Below are 22577 nucleotides of genomic sequence, written 5' to 3' on the forward strand. Positions count from 1 at the left end.
ATCACACTCACACACTCACATAAAAAAAACGTAGCGAAATATGCGGTCGCAGCCGAGATTGGACTCACTACACGAGTTTGTAGTGTTATTCAAATCTTGGCCGGAACTGAATACTTGATACTTCGCCAGGGCTATCAAGGGTATTTGTTATCGTGACGCCATCACTAGATGGGTTGCTTATCACGGCTTAAAAGAGGCACATCTACACTCGAGAGAAGGATAGACCGCGCCTGTTTCCCAAACTGGTATTTTATTTTGCGGTACATATAGCGCCTCGCGTTCCCAAATAGTCACCCATCTGGTAGTGGCCAGACTCGAAGCTGCTTAACTTCGGTGATCCGGCGAGAACAAGTCTGTCAACGAGATTGTGCTGTACATACGCATATATATATAGTTTACGGAGCCTTCCTTATTTATATACTAGCCTGGGTACCCGGCATTGTCCGGGTGTTTCGAGGTGTGTGTTGAGCAAAAAAAAAAAATAAATGATAATCGTCAGGCAGGCTCTAACCCGCACCGCAAAGGAGGAAGGTGAAAAAAAAAAAAACGTGACGTCTTTGCTGTTGCGTCCATCGCCAAACCGGAAACGGCGAAAGTTTAAATTAATGCTAATCAATTGAAAAGAGGGGATGACTTTCGAAAATAAAGGCGAAAAAAAGCCACCCATCCTTGTAGAAAAGTGCCTTATTAAGGATGAAGAAATTAATGCTTTAGCCAATTTTTCGATATTTGTCGTCCGAAGGGTTGGGCTTGAAAACGAGTTTGGCGGATGCATTTCCCGCTAGTTTACTCTTCTTGGATATGGTCCAAAGAAAAGCCTCTCATCTAATAGGTCCCACATTGTCTACTAAGTTCCAACCCCTGTCCCATCGCCGCAATGTTGCATCTCTGTGCCTGTTTTACGAGTAGTTTTATGAAAGTGATCTAATGAACTCATTGCACTTGTGCCCCCTCTCGACATACATACCCCCGCCAAACCTGCTTAGCAACAAAATCATACCCCTTCCAATATAGAGGTTTCTAAATGCCGGAAAGCCTTCTACTCTAAGAGTTTCTTTTTATGAGAGCTAGACTTTTGAATTCCCTTTCTGCTACCTGCCTTCCTGATTACACTGGTATGCAGAAGTTTAAATGTAACGAAAACAAACATCTTGCTACTCATCCGTCAACATGGTCCCAAGTAGTAGACTGTTACGTCCAAATTGCAATATGCTTTGTTTAGGATGATAGTAAAAAAAAATTAATAATAATAATAAAATGGGATGCTGTTGGTTGACTCATTATTCCGGTTTTGTTTTTCTACAATAGACAGTATTCATGCATTTTTATGCATATCTATATATAATTGTAAGTATATGTGCTTATACGCACGCGTATGCAAGTGCAATTTAATGCATGTATACGTACATACATACATGGAGGCATGTTTAGGTATATGTATCTTCAGGCTAGTGTTTGGTTTTGTTCATTTGTATCTATACACGTGTATATGGAGATGACTTTATGCTTGTGTGTGTACTCGTATGCCAACATGCGTATGGAAGAATGTATAGTTAAAAAAAATGAAATATATTTACAGATGACAGTGAGGCGAGCACTGGCCACCAAGCGCTCAAGGGGGTTCTCTACCGTGCACATGTACATGCCTTCGTTCTTGGTGTTGGCATTGCGAATATACAGACCTTGTTTTGAGATTTCTTTAACCTGAATAAACAAAATAAACAATAAAGCGTTATTCAAGCAAGGTTCTAAAAAAAAAGGCAAACACTGTAAAAAATATATTAAAAGCCCTTCGACACAGAACATGTCAAAAATACATAATTTTTTAAGCTGTTCTTTTATTTTCAAACTGATATTCCGCTCTATAAAATTATACTTAACTAGTAGGGAGCCCCGACGTTGTCCGGGATTGAATGAGGATCACCGAATGTATCAAACTCCCATATTTTCTTTGTCATCGAAATCGGTGAAATCGCCCATTTTTTAAATCAAATCGATTGCCTGCTCTAGTTGGGGATTCATTCTGGTGCACCGAGAGGAAGCTTCACTTGTCTCCCCGCAGTGACTTAGTCCACAATACATTGTAGTTTACCTTACACTGTAGAGAACCTACTGTTGATTTTATAAAACACTTTTTTTTATATAATGGCTTTTTTTTTAAATACATTAGCTTCAATTAACGCGTAAAAAAATATAATAGCTTTAATTAACGTGTAAAATGCAAAAGTCAAGTACCATATTGGAATTGTGCTCTAAACACAAACATTGATAACAAACGTGCCCCTGTCATATCAAAGAGACTATTCCTAGTTTTTTATAAGGATTTTCTGCTTGGCCGCAAATGCACTTGTGCTGTTAGGTTATATAAGGCGTTAACTGATCGACACCAATATCCGGCATGGTCTACAGGGCACAATATGGCAGAAGAAGCTGTAATTAAATCAAGGACGGAATTAGATCTGCACCAACCAGACATGGTCGATGGCTGACTGACTGAATTCTAACAAAGAATATCTATAACAATCAAACTGCAAATAGAGTAAAATATCTATAAAAAAACTGCAAATAGAGAAGAATATCTATTTAAAAAACTGTAAATAGTGTAGAAGATCTATTACAAAAAACTGTAAATAGAGTAGAAAATCTATTAAAAACTGTACATAGAGTAGATTATCTATTTTAAACAACTGTAAATAGAGTAGAACATGTATTTAAAAACCTGTAAATAGAGTAGAATACCTATTATAAAATGTAAATAGAGTAGAATATCTATTTTAAAAAACTGTAAATAGAGTAGAATATCTATTTAAAAAAACTGTAAATAGAGTAGAATATCTATTTAAAAATGTAAATAGAGTAGAATATCTATTAAAAAAACTGTAAATTGAGTAGAATATCTATTTAAAAAACTGCAAATAGAGTAGAATATCTATTAAAAAAATGTAAATAGAGTAGAATATCTATTTAATCAACTGTAAATAGAGTAGAATATTTATTTTTTAAAATGTAAATAGAGTAGAATATCTATTAAAAAATGTAAATAGAGTAGAATATCTATTAATAAATATGTAAATAGAGTAGAATATATATTTTTAAAAAATGTAAATAAAGTGGAATATCTATTTAAAATGTAAATAGAGAAGAGTATCTATTTAAAATGTAAATAGAGTAGACTATCTATTTAAAAAACTGAACATAGAGTAGAATATCAATATAAAAAACATGTAAAAAGAGAAGAATATCTATTAAAAACTGTAAATAAAGTAAAATATCTATTTAAAACACTGTAGATACAATAGAATATCTATTTAAAACTGTATATAGAGTTGAATATCTGTTAAAAATCTGTAAATAGAGTAGAGTATCTATTTTAAAAAACGGTGAAAACAAAAAACTGTAAATAGAGTAGAATATCTATTTTAAAAAAATGTTAATAGAGTAGAATATCTATGAAAAAACTGTAAATAGAGTAAAATATCTATTAAAAAACTGTAAAAAATGTTGCATATCTATTTAAGAAGATGCAAATAGAGCAGAATATCTATTTAAAAATGTACATCGTGTAGAATATGTATTTAAGAAAATGTAAATATTGTAGAATATCTATTTTAAAAAGTGTAAATAGAGTAGAATATCTATTAAAGCACTGTTAATAGACTAGATTATCTATTAAAATAACTGTAAATAGAGTGGAATATCTATTTTAATAACAGTAAATAGAGTAGATTATCTATTTAAAAAATGTAAATAGAGAAGAATATCAATTTAAAAAAGGTAAATAGAGTAGAATATATATTCAGACATGTAAAAAACTGTAAATAGAGTAGAATATCTATAAAAAAAACTGTAAATAGAGTAGATTATCTATTTAAAAAAAATTAAATGCAGTAGAATATCTATTTAATTAAATGTAAAAAGAGTAGAATAAAAAAGTTAAAAGAAAGTAAATAGAGTAGAATATCGATTTAAAAACTGTAAGTATAGTAGATTATCTATTTTAAAAATTTAAATAGAGTAGGATATCTGTTTAAAAATGTAAATATAATAGATTATCTATTTAAACCACTGTACATAGAGTAGAATATCTATTATAAAAACTGTAAATAGAGTAGAATATCTATTCTAAAAAATGTAAATAGAGTAGAATATCTATTAAAGAAACTGTAGAGCAGATTATCTATTTAAACAATGTAAACAGAGTAGTATATCTACTTAAGAAAATATGAATAGAGCAGAATATTTATTTTAAAAAATGTAAATAGAGTAGAATATCTATTAAAAATATAAATAGAGTGAATATCTATTCTAAAAAATGTAAATAGAGTAGAATATCTATTAAAAAAACTGTAGAGTAGATTATCTATTTACAAAATGTAAATAAAGTAGTATATCTATTTAATAGAGTAGATTATGTATTGCAGCAGTGACTAGAGTAGAATATCTATTATAAAAATGTAAATAGAGTAGAATAACTATAAGGGAACTGTACAATAATTAGAATGTCTATTTAAAAAACTGTAAAAAGAGTAGAATATCTATGTCAAAAAAACTGTAAAAAGAGTAGAATATCTATTTACAAAAACTATGCATAGAGTAGAATATCTATTAAAAAACCGTAAATAGAAAAGAATATATGTTTAAAAAAATGTAAATAGAGTAGAATATCTATTTTACAAAACTATTAATAGAGTAGAATGTCTATTTAAAAACACTTTAAATAGAGTAGAATCTTTATTTAAAAAACTGTAAATAGAGTAGAATATATATTAAAAAAACTGTAAATAGAGTAGAATATATATTAAAATCTGTAAAAAGGGTAGAATATCTATTGAAAACACTATGAATAGAGTAGATTATCTATTAAAAAACTGTAAATAGAGTAGAAGATCTATTTAAAATAACTGTAAATAGAGTAGAATATCCATATAAAACATGTAAATAGAGTAGAATATCTATTTAAAAAAAACTGTACATAGAGTAAAATATCTATTTAAAAAAATGTAAATAGAGTAGAATATCGATTAAAAAACTGTTAATAGAGTAGAATATCTATTTTAAAAACCGTAAATAAGGTAGATTATCTAAAACAAAATAAAATAGAGTAGAATATCTATTAAAAGATGTGTAAATAGAGTAGAATATCTATTTAAAAAACGTACATAGAGTAGAATATCTGTTAAAAACTGAAAATAGAGAAGATTATTTATTAAAACCACTGTAAATACAGTAGGATATCTATTTAAAAACTGTAAATAGAGTAGATTATCTATTTAAAAAACTGTAAATAGAGTAGATTATCTATTAAAACCACTGTACATAGAGTAGAATATCTATTTTAAAAACTATAAATAGAGTAGATTATCTATTTAAAAAGTGTACATAGAGAAGAATATCTGTTTAAAAACTGGAAATAGAGTAGAATATCTATTTTAAAAAATGTAAATAGAGTAGTACATCTATTTAAGAAAATATGAATAGAGCAGAATATTTATTTAAAAAAGTGTAAATTGAGTAGAATATCTATTAAAAACATTAAATAGTGTAGAATATCTATTTAAAGAATATAAATAGAGTAGAATATCTATTAAAATATAAATAGAGTAGATTATCTATTTCAACTATAAATAGAGTATAATACCTATTATAAAAATGTTAATAGAGTAGAATAACTATAAGGAAACTGTAAAATAATTAGAATATCTATTTAAAAAACTGTAAAAAGAGTAGAATATCTATGTAAAAGAAATGCATATAGAGTAGAATATCTATTTACAAAAACCATGCATAGAGTAGAATATCTATTAAAACAACGAAAATAGAGTAGAATATCTATTAAAACAACTGTAAATAGAGTAGAATATCTATTTAAAAAAACTATGAATAGAGTAGAATATCTATTTAAAAAAAATTATAATAGAGTAGAATCTCTATTTAAAAAAAAACTGTAAATAGAGTAGAATATTTATTGAAAAAACTGTAAATAGAGTAGAATATCTATTAGAAACTGAAAATAGAGTAGAATATCTATTTAAAAAACTGTGAACTGAGTAGAATATCTATTAAAAAAACTGAAAAATGAGTAGAATATCTATTTAAATAGTGTGAATTGAGTAGAATATCTATTAAAAGACAGTAAATAGAGTAAAATATATTTAAAAGCAGTAAATAGAGTAGTATATCTATTTAAAACAACTGTAAATAGACTAGACTATCTTTTAAAAAAATGTATATGGAGTAGAATATCTATTTAAAACAGTGTAGAGTAGAATATCTATTTAAGAAGATGTAAATAGAGCAGAACATCTATTTAAAAATGTACATAGAGTAGAACATCTATTAAAGAAAATGTAAATAGAATAGAATATCTATTAAAAACTGTAATAGAGTATATTATCTATTAAAATAAATGTAAATAGAGTGGAATATCTATTTTTATAACTGTAAATAGAGTAGATTATCTATTTAAAAAATGTAAATAGAGAAGAATATCTATTTAAAAATGTAAATAGAGTAGAATATCTATTTTAAAAATGTAAATAAGGTAGATTATCCATTTAAAAAAATTTAAATAGAGTAGAACATCTATTTAAAGAAATGTAAAAACAGTAGAATATCTATTTAAAAGAATGTAAATAGAGTAGAATATCTGTAAAAAAACTGAAAATAGAGTAGATTATTTATTAAAACCACTGTAAATGAAGCAGAATATCTATTTTAAAAACTGTAAATAGAGTGCATTATCTTTTTTTATGTAAAATGTAAATAGAGTATGTAAAATGTAAATAGAGTATGGTATCTATTTAAAATATGTAAATAGAGTAGATTAGCTATTAAACACCTGTACATAGAGTAGAATATCTATTTTAAAAACTGTAAATAGAGTAGATAATCTATTTAAAACATGTAAATAAAGTAGAATATCTATTTAAAAAAAGTAAACAGAGAAAATATCTATTCTAAAAAAATGTAAATAGAGAAGAATATCTATTTAAAAAACTGTAATTCAGATTATCTATTTAAAAAATGTAAATAGAGTAGTATGTCTATTTAAACAAATATGAATAGAGCAGAGTAGTAATTTTAAAAAATGTAAATAGCGTCGATTATCTATTAAAAAAATAGTGTCGAATATCTGCTAAAAATATAAAAAGAGTAGAATATCTATTCTTAAAACAATGTAAATAGAGTAGAATATCTATTTAAAAAGCTGTAGAGCAGATTATCTATTTAACAAAATGCAAATAGGGTAGTGTATCTATTTAATAGAGTAGATTATCTATTACAACTGTAAATAGAGTAGATTATCTATTATACAAATGTAAATAGAGTAGAATAACTATTAGAAAACTGTAAAATAATTAGAATATCTATGTAAAATCTGTAAATAGATTAGAATATCTATTTAAAAAATATGCATAGAGTAGAATATCTATTAAAAAAGTGTAAAAATAATAGAATATCTGTTTAAAAAACTTTAAATAGAGTAGAATATCTATTTAAAAAACTGTAAATAGAGTAGAATATCTATTTAAAAAAATATGAATAGAGTAGAATCTCTATTAAAAATCTGTAAATAGGGTAGAACATTTATTGAAAACACTGTGAATAAGATAGATTATCTATTTACAAAACTGTAAATAGAGTAAAATACCTATTTAAAAAACTGTAAATAGAGTAGAATATCTATTAAAACAACTGTAAATGCATTAGATTATCTATTTAAAAAAACTGTAAATAGAGTAGAATATCTATTTAACAAAAATGTAAATAGAGTAGAATGTCTATTTAAAAAAAATGTAAAACGAGTAGAATATCTATTTTTAAAAATGTAAAAAGGGAAGGATATCTATTTTAAAAATGCGTAAATAGAGTAGAATATCTATTTGAAACATGTAAATAGAGCAGAATATCTATTTAAAAAGCTGTAAATAGAGTAGAATATCTATTTTACAAAACTCTAAATAGAGTAGAATATCTATTTAAAAAACTGTAAATAGAGACGAATATCTATCAAAAAACTGACAAAATGGAGACTATCTATAAAAACATTTGAATAGAATACGTTATCTATACACATTCCTGTAAATAGACAAGAACATCTATTTAAAAAATGTAAATAGAGTAGAATATCTATTTAAAAATATAAATAGAGTAGAATATAATTTTAAAAAATGTAAATAGAGTAGAATATCTATTTTGAAAAATGTAAATAGAGTAGAATATCTATTAAAAAACTGTAAAAAGAGTAGATTATCTATTACAACTGTAAATAGACTAGAATATATTTTATAAAAATGTAAATAGAGTAGAATATCTATTAGAAATCTGTAAATAGAGTAGAATATCGTTTAAAAAACTGTAAATAGAGAAGAATATATATTTTTAAAAAATGTAAATAGAGTAGAATATCTATTTTAAAAACTGTAAATAGAGTAGAATATGTATTTAAACAAATGTAAATAGTGTAGAATATATATTCAAAAAATGCAAATAGAGTAGAATATATATTAAAAAACTGTAAATAGAGTAGATTATCTATTACAACTGTAAATAGACTGAAATATCTATTATAAAAACATGTACATAGAATAGAATATCTATTAAAAAATTTAAATAGAGTAGAATATCTATTTAAAAAATGTAAATAGAGTAGATTATCTATTTTCAAAAATGTAAATAAAGTATAATATCTATTTAAAAAATGAAAATAGAGTAGAGTAACTATTTAAGAAAATTAAAATAGAGTAGAATATATATTTAAAAATGTAAATAGAGAAGTATATCTATTAAAAAAACTGTAAATTATCTATTAAATCTGTAAATAGAGTAGATTATCAATTTTAAAAAAAGTATTTTAAAAAACTTTTAGGCAAGAATATCTTTTAAAAATGTAAATAGAGTACGTTATCTATTAAAAATTAAAATAGATTAGATTATTTATTTAAAAAACTGTAAATAGAGTAGATTATCTATTGTAAAAATGTAAATAGAATAGATTATCTATTTAAAAAGTCTGTAAAGTAGAATATCTATTAAAAATGTAAATAGAGTAGAATATCTATTTCAGAAAAAGTAAATAGAGTAGAATATCTATTTTAAAAAATGTAAATAGAGTAGAATATCTATTAAAAATCTGTAAATAGACTAGCATATCTATGGTAAAAAATGTAAATACAGTAGAATATCTATTATAAAAAATGTAGAGTAGAATATCTATTTAAAAAACAGTAAATAGAGTAGAATATCTATTTTAGAAAATGTAAATAGAGTAGAATATCTATTAACAAACTTAAAATAGATTAGATTATCTATTTAAAAAATGTAAATACACTAGAATATCTATTTAAACAACTGTAAATAGAGTAGAATATCTATTAAACAATGTAAATAGAGTAGATGATCTATTTTAAAAATGTAAATAGAGTAGAATATCTATTGAAAAAAACTGTGAATAGAGTAGATTTTCTATTTTTAAAAAATGTTAATATAGTAGAATATCTATTTTAAAGAATATAAATAGAGTAGATTATCTATTACAACTGTGAATAGAGTAGATTATCTATTAAAAATGTAAATAGAGTAGATTATCTATTTCAAACAATGTAAATAGAGTAGAATATCTATTAAAAATGTAAATAGAGTAGAATATCTATTTCAAAAACTGTAACCAGAGTAGAATATCTATTAGAAAACTGTGAATAGAGTAGATTATCTATTAAAAATGTAAATAGTGTAGATAATATATTTTACAAAATGTAAATAGAGTAGAATATCTATTTAAAAAAATTGAAATAGAGTAGAATATCTATTAAAAAAATGTAAATAAAGTAGATCGTCTATTAAAACATGTCAATGTAGTATAATCTCTATCTTTAAAATGTAAATAGAGTAGATTAACTATTTAAAAACTGTAAATAGAGTAGATTTTCTATTTAAAAAACTATAAATAGACTAGAATATCTATTTTATAAACATGTAAATATTTAAAAAACTGTAAATAGAGTAGATTATCTATTAGAAGAACTGTGAATAGAGTAGAATATCTATTTTAAAAAATGTAAATAGAGTTGTTTATCTATTAAAAGGATTTAAATAGAGTAGAATATCTATTAAAACAACTGTGAATAGAGTAGAACATCTGTTTTAAAACATGTAGAGTAGTACAGAAAAATAGAGTAGAACATCTGTTTTAAAAATAGAGTAGGACATCTGTTTTAAAAAATGTAAATAGAGTAGAATATCTATTTAAAAAAAACTGTAAATAACGTAGATTATCTATTACAACTGTCAATAGAGTAGATTATCTATTAAAAATGTAAATAGAGAAGATTATCTATTTCAAAAAATGTAAATAGATTGAATATCTATTTTAAAAAAATGATAATACAGGAGAATATCTATTAAAAATATGTAAATAGAGTATAATATCTATTTTAAACATGTAAATAGAGTAGATTATCTATTTAAAAAACTGTAAATAGAGTAGTTTATCTATTTAAAAAAAAACTATAAATAGAGTAGAATATCTATTTTAAAAAAATGTAAATATTTTAAAAAAACTGTAAATAGAGTAGATTATCTATTAGAAGAACTGTGAATAGAGTAGAATATCTATTTTTAAAAATGTAAATAGAGTAGAATATCTCTTTTAAAAAACTGTAAATAGAGTAGAATATCTATTAAAACAACTGTGAATAGTGTAGAATATTTATTTAAAAAAATGTAAATAGAGTAGTTTATCTATTAAAAAATGTAAATAGAGTAGATTATCTATTAAAAAACTGTAAATAGAGTAGATTATCTATTTTAAAAAATGTAAATAGAGTAGAATATCTATTAAAAAAAAAACTGTAAATTGAGTAGAATATCTATTAAAACAACTGTAAGTAGAGTCTAATATCTATTAAAAAACAAACAAACTGGTAATAGAATAGAATATAGAACTTGAATTTAATTTCAGCGAACACGTAACTCTCGTCTCCCTTATCCCATCGTTTAATCCTCAAATTCAAAAAGAGGCATTTCTGACAAAGGTAAAGAATTGCTGCTTTCTTGTGTTGGAATTCATCCATATAACATACTTGGTTTGTTAGTTTTACTTCTTGAAATTTTTTTTTTATTTTTGTATTTTGCATCAAAAAGTTTTCTACTTTGTCTGTAGCGATTTCCATATATTATTAAGTTTTGAGACATTAAGTTGAACAAAGATGGCGGCGTAGTTCAGATCAGTAATTGAACGTAACCAAGATGGTGCCCAAGAATCAAATGCAGTCTGTGGCAAACTGATTGAATCCAAAATTCGACAATTTTTATAATAATTTTGAAAGGTTTTCATTGGTTGTTTAGCACAGCCGGTGTTTATAAAAATGATTGGCGAATCCATTCGTCACATACCCCCACAAGTCCTCTGATGGGGAAGGTCTGCCGGCTTAGGCTGCAGGGAGACAGGGTAGTACACATCAAGGATTCGTCACTTGATACTCAGCCCAACAGGTGAGGGGCCGAGAACCGGCCCAGCACCTGTTGGACTGAGGTACACCGCCTGGATACTATCTAGGAGGTCCACCCTCCCAGGCCTTGCCACTGGGCTTTCCAGTGGAGTAAGTTCATTGCTTACTGCCTGAGGCCCCCTACCGGGGAATGCCGACGGGGCTACCCAGACAATTTTTACAATTGCAGGAGTGCCCCTCCTTTAGGGGAGCCTGTTGGATCCCCACTTTCCGGCCTTGTGCCACATTTTGCCGAGGTGGGCGGCAAATAAATAACTACCCCCATAAGTTCGTCTGATGGGATGTGTCTCCTAGCGGCTTCGGCTGCAGGAAAACAGGGTTGTTGTACTCGTCAAGAATCCGTTCTTGACACTCAGCCCGAGAAGTGAGGAGCCGAGATTCGGCCCAGCACCTGTCGGAATGAGGTACACCACTTGGGTACTACCTAGGGGGTTCACCCTCCCAGGCCTTGCCACCGGGCTTTCCGGTGGGGCAATTTAATTGCTTGTCGCCTGAGGCGCCCCTACCGGGGAATGCCGACGGGGGTTCCCAGGCAATTTTTGATGAGGCAAGAGTGTCCTTCCTTTAGGGGAGCTTGCCTATTTCCACCTTCCGGCCTTGTGCCTCATTTTGGTGTGGTGGACACCAAATAAATAACTACTCCCATTAGGAGTAAAAAACATTTTACACACACACACACACACACACACACATATATATATATATATATATATATATATATATATATATATATATATATATATATAACTACTTCATTTAATCACATAAATTATTATACGAAAGTATAAATTTATGCGTAAGTACTTTAAATATTTAATTCAACAGTGCTCAATACGTAGGTAGAGCTAGGTAGTAAGTTATAAAATATATATGGCGATTAAGCTACACAGAATATTCCGCGTTTCATCCACGTTCTCGAACATAGTAGGCATTATTTTTCTGGTGACTTTCCATAAGCTATTTATCATCTGTAGAACCATATACAATTGTTTTTAATCAAATCCACTAATGCATGTAAGGAGAAAAAAAGGTGACCTGGGTATAATTTCGGCAGCCTCGTAAGTCTATCTGGTCTGAAGCGTTTTACATAGAAAACATCTCCCTGTTTATTTTATAATGTGCGAAAGTCGTGATTAAGCATATAAGTCCGTTTTTATTATTTTCGTCATTATTTTTTAAGGTCAACTGCCAGTCTAAGATAAATAATAATAAAACGATTATCACCTGAAATTGCACCATGTGATAAACTAAATGTCATTATTAGCGGTTCACGACAAGCACTTGTTTAATATTGGATTTAGATGATATGCTTCGAATTTTAGTAGCATTTTTTCCATCCTTAGCAAGTCGCACTCTCTCTACAATCTCAAAATTCTAGAAACTATATATATTAAGACTCTGAGACATTCTCTTTGCAAACAAAAAGAGAATCTCTTAGGACTTAATATAGTTTCTATTTAATAATTAGTCCCCTCTTTTTCCCCCAGTTTTTTCATCTCCAATTCATTGTTCCCCCTTCTTTTTAAAACGTAATTATTAAGCTAGATTTTAGCTGTTGGGTGAACTTCGAAACCGGTCAATTGATGTATTCATTTTTTATTTATAAATGACACAATCTAAATAAAGAATGTTTTCGAACGGGTTTAAAATTGGTCTTTACAAAGCCGTAATCAAAATTTTGAACCCCGCATATATATATATATATATATATATATATATATATATATATATATATATATATATATATATATGTATATATGCTTATATATATATATATATGTTGGCACATTTCAAACATTCTTAAGCTGTCGATTCCGTATTGAGAGTTTTTATTTGATTGAATTATTTGTTTTCAACTTTGCATAATCGCACAGGCATAACACGGGATTAACGTAACGATCGGATAATCTTCTATCTTCTCATACCTCAACCACACCTCCTAACCGATTAGAGATAGGATTCAACTTGCAAATATTTGAAGCTTTTGGGACCTTGAACAAGTATCACGACCTTCGTTGGCATTTAACAATATATTACATTCAAACCTAGCATGACACATGATCAACAGCATCGGCAGTTTTAGCAATAAGTCAATGCGCATCATCTCACTGTGAGCTTTATACGAGTAGATATCCGTCCAGTCATACGTATAAGACGTTCTTATATACAGCATAATTACGTTGACACAGCGGTTCTCATTAGATCACCGAATAAAGTTGAACCTGATTGGGACTAAATTGGTAACCATTTGGAAATTCTAGGCGCTCGTAGTGGTCTCGGCTTATTTTGGTATTGTTTCCGGTGGTCTTGAAACTTTACTTGCCACTCGTATGTAACAACGCCGACTCAGGAGATGTGTGGTTGGAGATTGTGCAACTCTCGCCACATAGTCTGTCAGAACTGAAGGAAGTTACCATAAAACGTTCTGTATGACCGCCGTACAAGGCCCTTGTTAGAAATAACAACTATAGCTTCTTCTGTAGAAAAAGTATGATAATGAAAGAGTGTATTTATCCTGATTGATTTGTCTTCAAAATAAAAGGGGGAAACCACAGAAAAAGGTCAATAGTAAGTTATGACACAAAGATCGGAAAGTGGAATTAGAGAACGGAAAGTGGAATTAGAGAACGAAAAGTGGAATTAGAGAACCAGCTCCCTTGTGTAAAAGCACTCTGGCTTGCAAGAAATATCCGGTAACCCTTATTTTTATGTAGGACCGCCTCAGGCAATTAGCAATAAACTAACTCCTCAAAGGGCCAAAGCAAAGCCTGGAATCGTGGACCTCCTCGAAGTGCCTTACACCAACGACATACCTCAGTCAACAAATGAAAAGGCTATCTTAACAATGGCGTAGACTGTGGCGACTTTGGTGCTGAGAAAAACGGTCAGTTTTGATGTGGAACAAATCCAGTTCCATAAACAAGAGCACTTGATTAGCACAAAAATAGAAACGTGCTTCAGTCTAAACGAATTTCTCCTTCACTGAATAAAACAAAGAAGATCAAGTGTAGTATCAGTGCTCTGATTATATTTACTTAGCTACTTGTTAATACGCAAAGTAGTTGATTGTAAGTCTGTCATGCATTCGTTTTAAATCGCATATTTAGATGCGTCTATAGATTTTCATAAAAGATTTCCGTTTATTTGTCGTTCTGTCTATCTGTCACGTATGGGTTTGAAATAGTATTTCATGCATTTATTGTGCTTAAGATTTAAATGACATTTTTAGATGCGTCTACAAATTAGTATGAGCGAATCGTTACGTCCATCGGTTGAAACGTGTGTCTATTAGCATTTCAGTCTCTTGTGTTTCAATTTGAACTGTCATGTTCGTCAGTCTGCCACGTTTACGTTTTAAATAATATCTTAATTCGTATGCTATGCTAATTTTGTTTTAATAGTAATCCCGTTGGTTTTTTTCACGCTTAATTATGAATTAACAGTTTAGTTGGTTTGTAATGCTTATTGTATTAAAAACAATAGCGTTTTAATCAGTAAGTTTTGTCTTTCTCGATTATCTTATGTAATCAGAGATTTGGTCCGTCACTTAGTCACAATTTCTTTTCTTTTAACGTAATAAATACTCTGCGGAATTACTATCACTTCGAAATATAAAAGATCTTAACACTAGAAATGAAAACATATATATTAACAGTGAACAATAAAATCCAAACAAAACATCCTGATGCCATGACCAGAAATCGAAACCTTAAGATCTTCAATCTAAGCTACTTGAGCTCTCTTATAAATAGGGCTGAAAACACTACATTGTAAAAATATTTATTACTTCGGTGTCACATCAAACATTTTTGATTCACGCCATATCTTTAAATATAAGCACTAACAATGAATAAATGAATAATGGAATATTACCAATAGCCCTGGGAAGTACTTTAATATCTCAAAATCGTGTTGAAAGCATTACATTATAACAAAAATATTTATTACTTAGGTGTTTAAATTCATGATTACCCCCATGTTTTTAAAAGATCACTTCAAACACAAGGAATAATAATAAACAGATGAATAGTGACACATTATAAGAAAGCACTAAAAATAATAAACAGATGAATAGTGAACACATTATAGAAAGCACTAATAATAATAAACAGATGAATTGTGACACATTATAGAAAGCGCTAATAATAATAAACAGATGAATAGTGAACACATTATAGAAAGCACCAATAATAATAAACAGATGAATAGTGAACACATTATAAAAAGCACTAATAATAATAAACAGATGAATAGTGACACATTATAGAAAGCAATAATAATAATAAACAGATGAATAGTGACACATTATAGAAAGAACTAATAATCATAAACAGATGAATAGTGAACACATTATAGAAAGCAATAACATTAATAAACAGATGAATAGTGAACACATTATAGAAAGCAATAATAATAATAAACAGATGAATAGTGACACATTATAGAAAGAACTAATAATCATAAACAGATGAATAGTGAACACATTATAGAAAGCACTAATAATAATAAACAGATGAATAGTGAACACATTATAGAAAGCAATAACATTAATAAACAGATGAATAGTGAACACATTATAGAAAGCAATAATAATAAACAGATTAATAGTGAACACATTATAGAAAGCAATCATAATAATAAACAGATGAATAGGGACACATTATAGAAAGCACTAATAATAATAAACAGATTAATAGTGAACACATTATAGAAAGCACTAATAATAATAAACAGATGAATAGTGAACACATTATAGAAAGCACTAATAAAAATAAACAGATGAATAGTGAACACATTATAGAAAGTACTAATAAAAATAAACAGATGAATAGTGACACATTATAGAAAGAACTAATAATCATAAACAGATGAATAGTGAACACATTATAGAAAGCTATAATAATAATAAACAGATGAATAGTGACACATTATAGAAAGCAATAATAATAATAAACAGATGAATAGTGAACACATTATAGAAAGCAATAATAATAATAAACAGATGAATAGTGAACACATTATAGAAAGCAATAATAATAATAAACAGATGAATAGTGAACATATTATAGAAAGCAATAATAATAATAAACAGATGAATAGTTACACATTATAGAAAGAACTAATAATAATAAACAGATGAATAGTGAACACATTATAGAAAGCAATAATAATAATAAACAGATGAATAGTGACACATTATAGAAAGCAATAATAATAATAAACAGATGAATAGTGAACACATTATAGAAAGCAATAATAATAATAAACAGATGAATAGTGAACACATTATAGAAAGCACTAAAAATAATTAACAGATGAATAGTGACACATTATAGAAAGCAATAATAATAATAAATGGATGAATAGTGAACACATTATAGAAATCACTAAAAATAATTAACAAATGAATAGTGACACATTATAGAAAGCAATAATAATAATAAACAGATGAATAGTGAACCCATTATAGAAAGCACTAATAATAATAAACAGATGAATAGTGAACACATTATAGAAAGCAATAATAATAATAAACAGATGAATAGTGAACACATTATAGAAAGCAATAATAATAATAAACAGATGAATAGTGAACAAATTATAGAAAGCGATAACATAAATAAACAAAGGAATAGTGAACCCATTATAGAAAGCAATAATAATAATAATAATAAACAGATGAATAGTGACACATTATAGAAAGAAATAATAAAAATAAACAGATGAATAGTGACACATTATAGAAAGCAATAATAATAATAAACAGATTAATAGTGACACATTATAGAAAGCAATAATAATAATAAACAGATAAATAGTAAACACATTATAGAAAGCAAAAATAATAGTAATAAACAGATGAATAGTGAACACATTATAGAAAGCAATAATAATAATAAAAAGATGAATAGTGACACATTATAGAAAGAAATAATAAAAATAAACAAATGAATAGTGACACATTATAGAAAGCAATAATTATAATAAACAGATGAATAGTGAACACATTATAGAAAGCAATAATAATAATAAACAGATGAATAGTGACACATTATAGAAAGCAATAATAATAAAAAACCGATGAATAGTGAACACATTATAGAAAGCAAAAATTATAATAATAAACAGATGAATAGTGAACACATTATAGAAAGCACTAATAATAAACAGATGAATAGTAAACGCATTATAGAAAGCACTAATAATAATAAACAGATGAATAGTGACACATTATAGAAATAAATAATAATAATAATAAACAGATGAATAGTGAACACATTATAGAAAGCACTAATAATAATAAACAGATGAATAGTGAACACATTATAGAAAGAAATAATAATAATAAACAGATGAATAGTGACACATTATAGAAAGCACTGATAATAATAAACAGATGAATAGTGACACATTATAGAAAGCAATAATAATAATAAACAGATGAATAGTGAACACATTATAGAAAGCAATAATAATAATAAACAGATGAATTGTGACACATTATAGAAAGCAATAATAATAATAAACAGATGAATAGTGAACACATTAAAGAAGCAACAATAATAATAAACAGATGAATAGTGACACATTATAGAAAGCACTGATAATAATAAACAGATGAATAGTTACACATTATAGAAACCACTAATAATAATAAACAGATAAATAGTGAACACATTATAGAAAGCAATAATAATAATAAACAGATGAATAGTGAACACATTATAGAAAGCAAAAATAATAATAATAAACAGATGAATAGTGACACATTATAGAAAGCACTAATAATAATAAACAGATGAACAGTGTACACATTATAGAAAGCAATAATAATAATAATAAACAGATGAATAGTGACACATTATAGAAACCACTAATAATAATAAACAGATAAATAGTGAACACATTATAGAAAGCACTAATAATAATAAACAGATGAATAATGAACACATTATAGAAAGCAATAATAATAATAATAAACAGATGAATAGTGACACATTATAGAAAACAATAATATTAATCATAAAAAGATGAATAGTGAACACATTATAGAAAGCACTAAAAATAATTAACAGATGAATAGTGAACACATTAGAGAAAACAATAATAATAAACAGATTAATAGTGAACACATTATAGAAAGCATTAAAAATAATTAACAGATGAATAGTGACACATTATAGAAAGCAATAATAATAATAAACAGATGAATAGTGACACATTATAGAAAGCACTAATAATAAACAGATGAATAATGAACACATAGAAAGCAATAATAATAATAAACAGATGAATAGTGAACACATTATAGAAAGCAATAATAATAATAAACAGATGAATAGTGAACACATTATAGAAAGCAATAATAATAATAAACAAATGAATAGTGACACATTATAGAAAGCAATAATAATAATAAACAGATGAATAGTGACACATTATAGAAAGCAATAATAATAATAAGCAGATGAATAGTGACACATTATAGAAAGCAATAATAATAATAAACAAATGAATAGTGAACACATTATAGAAAGCAATAATAATAATAAACCGATGAATAGTAACACATTATAGAAAGCACTAATAATAAACAGATGAATAATGAACACATTATAGAAAGCACTAATAATAATAAACAGATGAATAATGAACACATTATAGAAAGCACTAATAATAAACAGATGAATAGTAACACATTATAGAAAGCAATAATAATAATAAACAGATGAATAATGAACACATTATAGAAAGCAATAATAATAATAAACAGATAAATAGTGAACACATTATAGAAAGCAATAATAATAATAAACAGATGAATAGTGACACATTATAGAAAGCAATAATAATAATAAACCGATGAATAGTAACACATTATAGAAAGCACTAATAATAATAAACAGATGAATAATGAACACATTATAGAAAGCAATAATAATAATTAACAAATGAATAGTGACACATTATAGAAAGCAATAATAATAATAAACAAATGAATAGTGACACATTATAGAAAGCAATAATAATAATAAACCGATGAATAGTAACACATTATAGAAAGCACTAATAATAAACAGATGAATAATGAACACATTATAGAAAGCAATAATAATAATAAACAGATAAATAGTGAACACATTATAGAAAGCAATAATAATAATAAACAGATGAATAGTGATACATTATAGAAAGCAATAATAATAATAAACAGATGAATAGTGAACACATTATAGAAAGCACTAATAATAAACAGATGAATAATGAACACATTATAGAAAGCAATAATAATAATTAACAAATGAATAGTGACACATTATAGAAAGCAATAATAATAATAAACAAATGAATAGTGACACATTATAGAAAGCAATAATAATAATAAACCGATGAATAGTAACACATTATAGAAAGCACTAATAATAAACAGATGAATAATGAACACATTATAGAAAGCAATAATAATAATAAACAGATGAATAGTGACACATTATAGAAAGCAATAATAATAATAAACAGATGAATAATGAACACATTATAGAAAGCAATAATAATAATAAACAGATGAATAGTGAACACATTATAGAAAGCAATAATAATAATAAACAGATGAATAATGAACACATTATAGAAAGCAATAATAATAATAAACCGATTAATAGTGAACACATTATAGAAAGCAATAATAATAATAAACAGATGAATAGTGAACACATTATAGAAAGCAATAATAATAATAAACCGATTAATAATGACACATTATAGAAAGCAATAATAATAATAAACAAATGAATAGTGAACACATTATAGAAAGCAATAATAATAATAAACAAATGAATAGTGACACATTATAGAAAGCAATAATAATAATAAACAGATGAATAGTGACACATTATAGAAAGCAATAATAATAATAAACAGATGAATAGTGACACATTATAGAAAGCAATAATAATAATAAACAAATGAATAGTGAACACATTATAGAAAGCAATAATAATAATAAACAAATGAATAGTGAACACATTATAGAAAGCAATAATAATAATAAACAAATGAATAGTGAACACATTATAGAAAGCAATAATAATAATAAACAAATGAATAGTGACACATTATAGAAAGCAATAATAATAATAAACAAATGAATAGTGACACATTATAGAAAGCACTAATAATAAACAGATGAATAATGAACACATTATAGAAAGCAATAATAATAATAAACAGATGAATAGTGAACACATTATAGAAAGCAATAATAATAATAAACAGATGAATAGTGACACATTATAGAAAGCAATAATAATAATAAACAGATGAATAGTGACACATTATAGAAAGCACTAATAATAAACAGATGAATAATGAACACATTATAGAAAGCAATAATAATAATAAACAGATGAATAGTGAACACATGATAGAAAGCAATAATAATAATAAACAGATGAATAGTGAACACATTATAGAAAGCAAAAATAATAATAATAAACAGATGAATAGTGACACATTATAGAAAGCACTAATAATAATAAACAGATGAACAGTGTACACATTATAGAAAGCAATAATAATAATAAACAGATGAATAGTGACACATTATAGAAAGCAATAATAATAAAAAACCGATGAATAGGGAACACATTATAGAAAGCAATAATAATAATAATAAACAGATGAATAGTGAACACATTATAGAAAGCAAAAATTATAATAATAAACAGATGAATAGTGAACACATTATAGAAAGCACTAATAATAAACAGATGAATAGTAAACGCATTATAGAAAGCACTAATAATAATAAACAGATGAATAGTGACACATTATAGAAAGAAATAATAATAATAATAAACAGATGAATAGTGAACACATTATAGAAAGCACTAATAATAATAAACAGATGAATAGTGAACAGATTATAGAAAGCACTAATAATAATAAACAGATGAATAGTGACACATTATAGAAAGCACTGATAATAATAAACAGATGAATAGTGACACATTATAGAAAGCAATAATAATAATAAACAGATGAATAGTGAACACATTATAGAAAGCAATAATAATAATAAACAGATGAATTGTGACACATTATAGAAAGCAATAATAATAATAAACAGATGAATAGTGAACACATTAAAGAAGCAACAATAATAATAAACAGATGAATAGTGACACATTATAGAAAGCACTGATAATAATAAACAGATGAATAGTTACACATTATAGAAACCACTAATAATAATAAACAGATAAATAGTGAACACATTATAGAAAGCAATAATAATAATAAACAGATGAATAGTGAACACATTATAGAAAGCAAAAATAATATAAATAAACAGATGAATAGTGACACATTATAGAAAGCACTAATAATAATAAACAGATGAACAGTGTACACATTATAGAAAGCAATAATAATAATAATAAACAGATGAATAGTGACACATTATAGAAAACAATAATATTAATCATAAAAAGATGAATAGTGAACACATTATAGAAAGCACTAAAAATAATTAACAGATGAATAGTTAACACATTAGAGAAAGCAATAATAATAAACAGATTAATAGTGAACACATTATAGAAAGCACTAAAAATAATTAACAGATGAATAGTGACACATTATAGAAAGCAATAATAATAATAAACAGATGAATAGTGACACATTATAGAAAGCACTAATAATAAACAGATGAATAGTGACACATTATAGACAGCAATAATAATAATAAACAGATGAATAGTGAACACATTATAGAAAGCACTAATAATAAACAGATGAATAGTGACACATTATAGAAAGCAATAATAATAATAAACAGATGAATAGTGAACACATTATAGAAAGCAATAATAATAATAAACAGATGAATAGTGAACACATTATTGAAAGCAATAATAATAATAAACAGATGAATAGTGACACATTATAGAAAGCAATAATAATAATAAACAGATGAATAGTAACACATTATAGAAAGCACTAATAATAAACAGATGAATAATGAACACATTATAGAAAGCACTAATAATAAACAGATGAATAATG

At 26.3% G+C, this 22577-nt stretch overlaps 1 protein-coding gene across 2 annotated transcripts in view; it reads right to left on the reverse strand.

The window, feature by feature from the left end:
- LOC145258140 (contactin-3-like) overlaps window positions 1–22577 on the reverse strand; it is a 527582-nt gene that overhangs the window by 103929 nt on the left and 401076 nt on the right. For both annotated transcript variants that reach the window (XM_080115925.1, XM_080115924.1), the window contains exon 15: window positions 1578–1704. In XM_080115925.1, coding sequence (XP_079972051.1) covers window positions 1578–1704 — 127 coding nt within the window. The remainder of the gene's footprint in view (window positions 1–1577; window positions 1705–22577) is intronic.

Source organism: Euprymna scolopes, chromosome 33, assembly GCF_053919585.1.
Source record: "Euprymna scolopes isolate OS-2025 chromosome 33, ASM5391958v1, whole genome shotgun sequence".
NCBI lineage: Eukaryota > Metazoa > Mollusca > Cephalopoda > Sepiida > Sepiolidae > Euprymna > Euprymna scolopes.